Source organism: Crocodylus porosus, unplaced genomic scaffold (genome assembly GCF_001723895.1).
Source record: "Crocodylus porosus isolate Cpor-Errol unplaced genomic scaffold, CroPor_comp1, whole genome shotgun sequence".
Classification (NCBI taxonomy): Eukaryota; Metazoa; Chordata; order Crocodylia; family Crocodylidae; genus Crocodylus; species Crocodylus porosus.
Genome location: NW_017728947.1, coordinates 1,818,425 through 1,820,779, shown reverse-complemented (window position 1 = coordinate 1,820,779; position 2,355 = coordinate 1,818,425). Strand labels below are relative to the sequence as shown.

The 2,355-nt window shown below is 63.2% G+C and overlaps 2 protein-coding genes across 6 annotated transcripts in view; one reads left to right on the top strand and one right to left on the bottom strand.

The window, feature by feature from the left end:
- LOC109320799 (AP-2 complex subunit alpha-2) overlaps nucleotides 1-2,355 on the bottom strand; it is a 621,923-nt gene that overhangs the window by 502,688 nt on the left and 116,880 nt on the right. The gene's annotated exons all lie outside the window — the stretch shown is intronic.
- NTF4 (neurotrophin 4) lies at nucleotides 52-1,747 on the top strand. The gene is made up of 2 exons (XM_019551105.1): nucleotides 52-863; nucleotides 1,043-1,747. The coding sequence occupies exon 2, from the start codon at nucleotides 1,062-1,064 to the stop codon at nucleotides 1,674-1,676; it is 615 nt and encodes a 204-aa protein (XP_019406650.1). The 5' UTR covers nucleotides 52-863; nucleotides 1,043-1,061; the 3' UTR covers nucleotides 1,677-1,747.

The window sequence follows — 2,355 nt, the reverse complement described above, 5'->3', positions numbered from 1 at the left end:
CAGCCCCGGCCCCCGCCAGGGCAGGTTGGAGGCCTCTGTCTCTGGTGGTGGATTCCAAAGCTGGCGGCTGCGGGAAGGGGGGGCCGGGGGCAGTGAATGGGATCCAGATGCAGGCACATCTGGGGAGGGCGTCGGGGTCGAGTTGGGGGCTGATCCTACCCGCCTTTGAAACTGAAACCCAGCGGGCAGCTGTCCCAGGACCTCCCCCACATCCCCATGCACTGAGCTACCTGTTCTCAGCCAACAAGGGGCACAGGGCCACGCGGGGGAGGGCAGACTGGGTACCAGGATGCCTGGGTTCACCCTCAGCTTTGCAAATGGATCTAGCAAGTCAGGGCACAGGGATCCTGGACCCCTGGGTCCTCACCCAGCTCTGAGAGGGGCCTGCTTACAGCAGGGGGTGCAGGGAGCCCAAACACCTGGGTTCTCAGTCCAGCCAACAGCTTTTCTGTCTTTTTCTTCCCTCCCAGGTCTTCTGAGTGACAGCCCCAGCTCCAGCACCCCTGACTGGCTGAACCCCCCAAACACTCCTCAGTCCCCAAGTGTGGTAGATGCTCCAGACCCCCTGGGAGGGGTCCCCAAAGTCAGACTGACCTTGAGACTCCCCACTTGCTGCTGAGCCCATGGGGTGCCCAGGCCAGGACTGGCCGGTTGGAGAGGGCCCCAGGGTTGCAGGGGTCCTGACACAGAGCCCTGGTGCCTGGTAGGACGTGGGGAGCGGAGCCTGGGGAACCCCAGCCATCTGGGGAGATCAGGAAAGGGCTGCAGAGCTCTGCTGGGCCCAATACCAGAAGGGACATGAATCGGACCAGGGGCCGGGACTTCTGGGAGCAACGTGGTCAAGACCCCCACTGAGCTGGCAGGTAACACCTAAGGCCTCTCGCTTCCAACCTGCAGCCCCTCCTGTGGGTCGCAGGGCTGGGGTATAGGGGGGATGGGGGCATGTCTAGGTGCTGCATCCCAGGGCTGGAATATGGTGGGGGACAGGACTGTATCTCAGTGTTGTGTCCCCCTGCTCTAACCCTGCTCTCCCTCCGATCAGGTCCCCTGGGTGCCTAGTGATGCCCAACCTGCTTCTGCCCATGGTGATGACATTATTCCTTTGTGGATTCCATGCTGCCCCCCTCCCCCCGCCTGCCCTAGATGCTGGGGTCCCTTGGGACGGGACACCGCCTCCCCCAGATGAGTGGGACCTGTACTCCCCCCGTGTGGCCCTGTCCCACCAGGAGCCTGCGGGGCCCCCGCTGCTCCTGCTGCTGGAGGAGCCAGGGATGCAGGCAGTGGTGGCCAATGGGACACGGCGGGTGCGGAGGGGAGCGGAGATGGCAGCTGCGCGCCGGGGGGAGATGGCTGTGTGCGACAGCGTCAACGTGTGGGTGACAGACAAGCGGGCAGCCGTGGACATCCGGGGCAAAGCAGTGACAGTGCTGTCTGAGGTGCAGACGCTGACGGGACCCCTCAAGCAGTACTTCTTCGAGACCAAGTGCAACCCAGCTGGCGGCACCGGGGGTGGGTGCCGGGGTGTGGACCGGCGCCACTGGCTGTCCGAGTGCAAGGCCAAGCAGTCGTACGTGCGGGCACTCACCGTGGACGCTGAGAAGTTGGTGGGGTGGCGCTGGATCCGTATTGATACAGCTTGTGTCTGCACCCTCCTCAGCCGTGCTGGGCGGACGTAGGAGCCCCAGGGCACGTGAGGGAACGTGGCCTCTGCCAGCGGCTGGACTAGTTGGAGCCATGGATGTGGTGGCTGAGGGGCCTGGAGGAGATGTGGCCAGGCCTTGTGTGGGCAGGCCTGTATGGATGGTGCTGCCACTGCTCCCCCCATGGCTAGACTCCAGGGACCCCGCTGACCATGCTAGGGTCTCACAGGAATTGGGGTCCTCAGGCATGGTGGTTGCTGCCTGGGCCTACAGCCAGACTCTGTGGCCTGCGTCTGTGTCCTGAGTGGTGTCATTTCTTTGGGATTCAACTGTTTCATTTTGGTTAACTCTATTTCCTACCATATTTATTGCCCCCCCCTGCCCTTCAGGACTCTTGTGATGGCTGCTCCCTGACCCCTTTGCTCCGTGTTAACTTATTTCCCGTGGCACCTGCCCCCTGCCCTGGTGTAACGTGAGGATGTGCCTCCCCCCCACTCCTGGAAAGACCTGAATGACCCCATGCCTTGTCTCAGCCTCTGTCATTGGGTTCGCTGCACTGGGAGGGGCTGCCATGGAAGCCGGATACCAGGTCCCTTTGTAGACCCTCCACCCCTAGCCCTGCTGGTGCCCCTCACTTTGGACTGGCAGGCCGCTTCTGCCCTACTGCCTGTTGTTCCCAAGCTACAGTCCCCTGCCCCCCCAGCCCTGGCTGTGG

Excerpts from the sequence above, each read along its gene's own strand:
- NTF4 (XM_019551105.1), top strand. The coding sequence starts at position 1,062 with ATGCCCAACCTGCTTCTGCCCATGGTGATGACATTATTCCTTTGTGGA.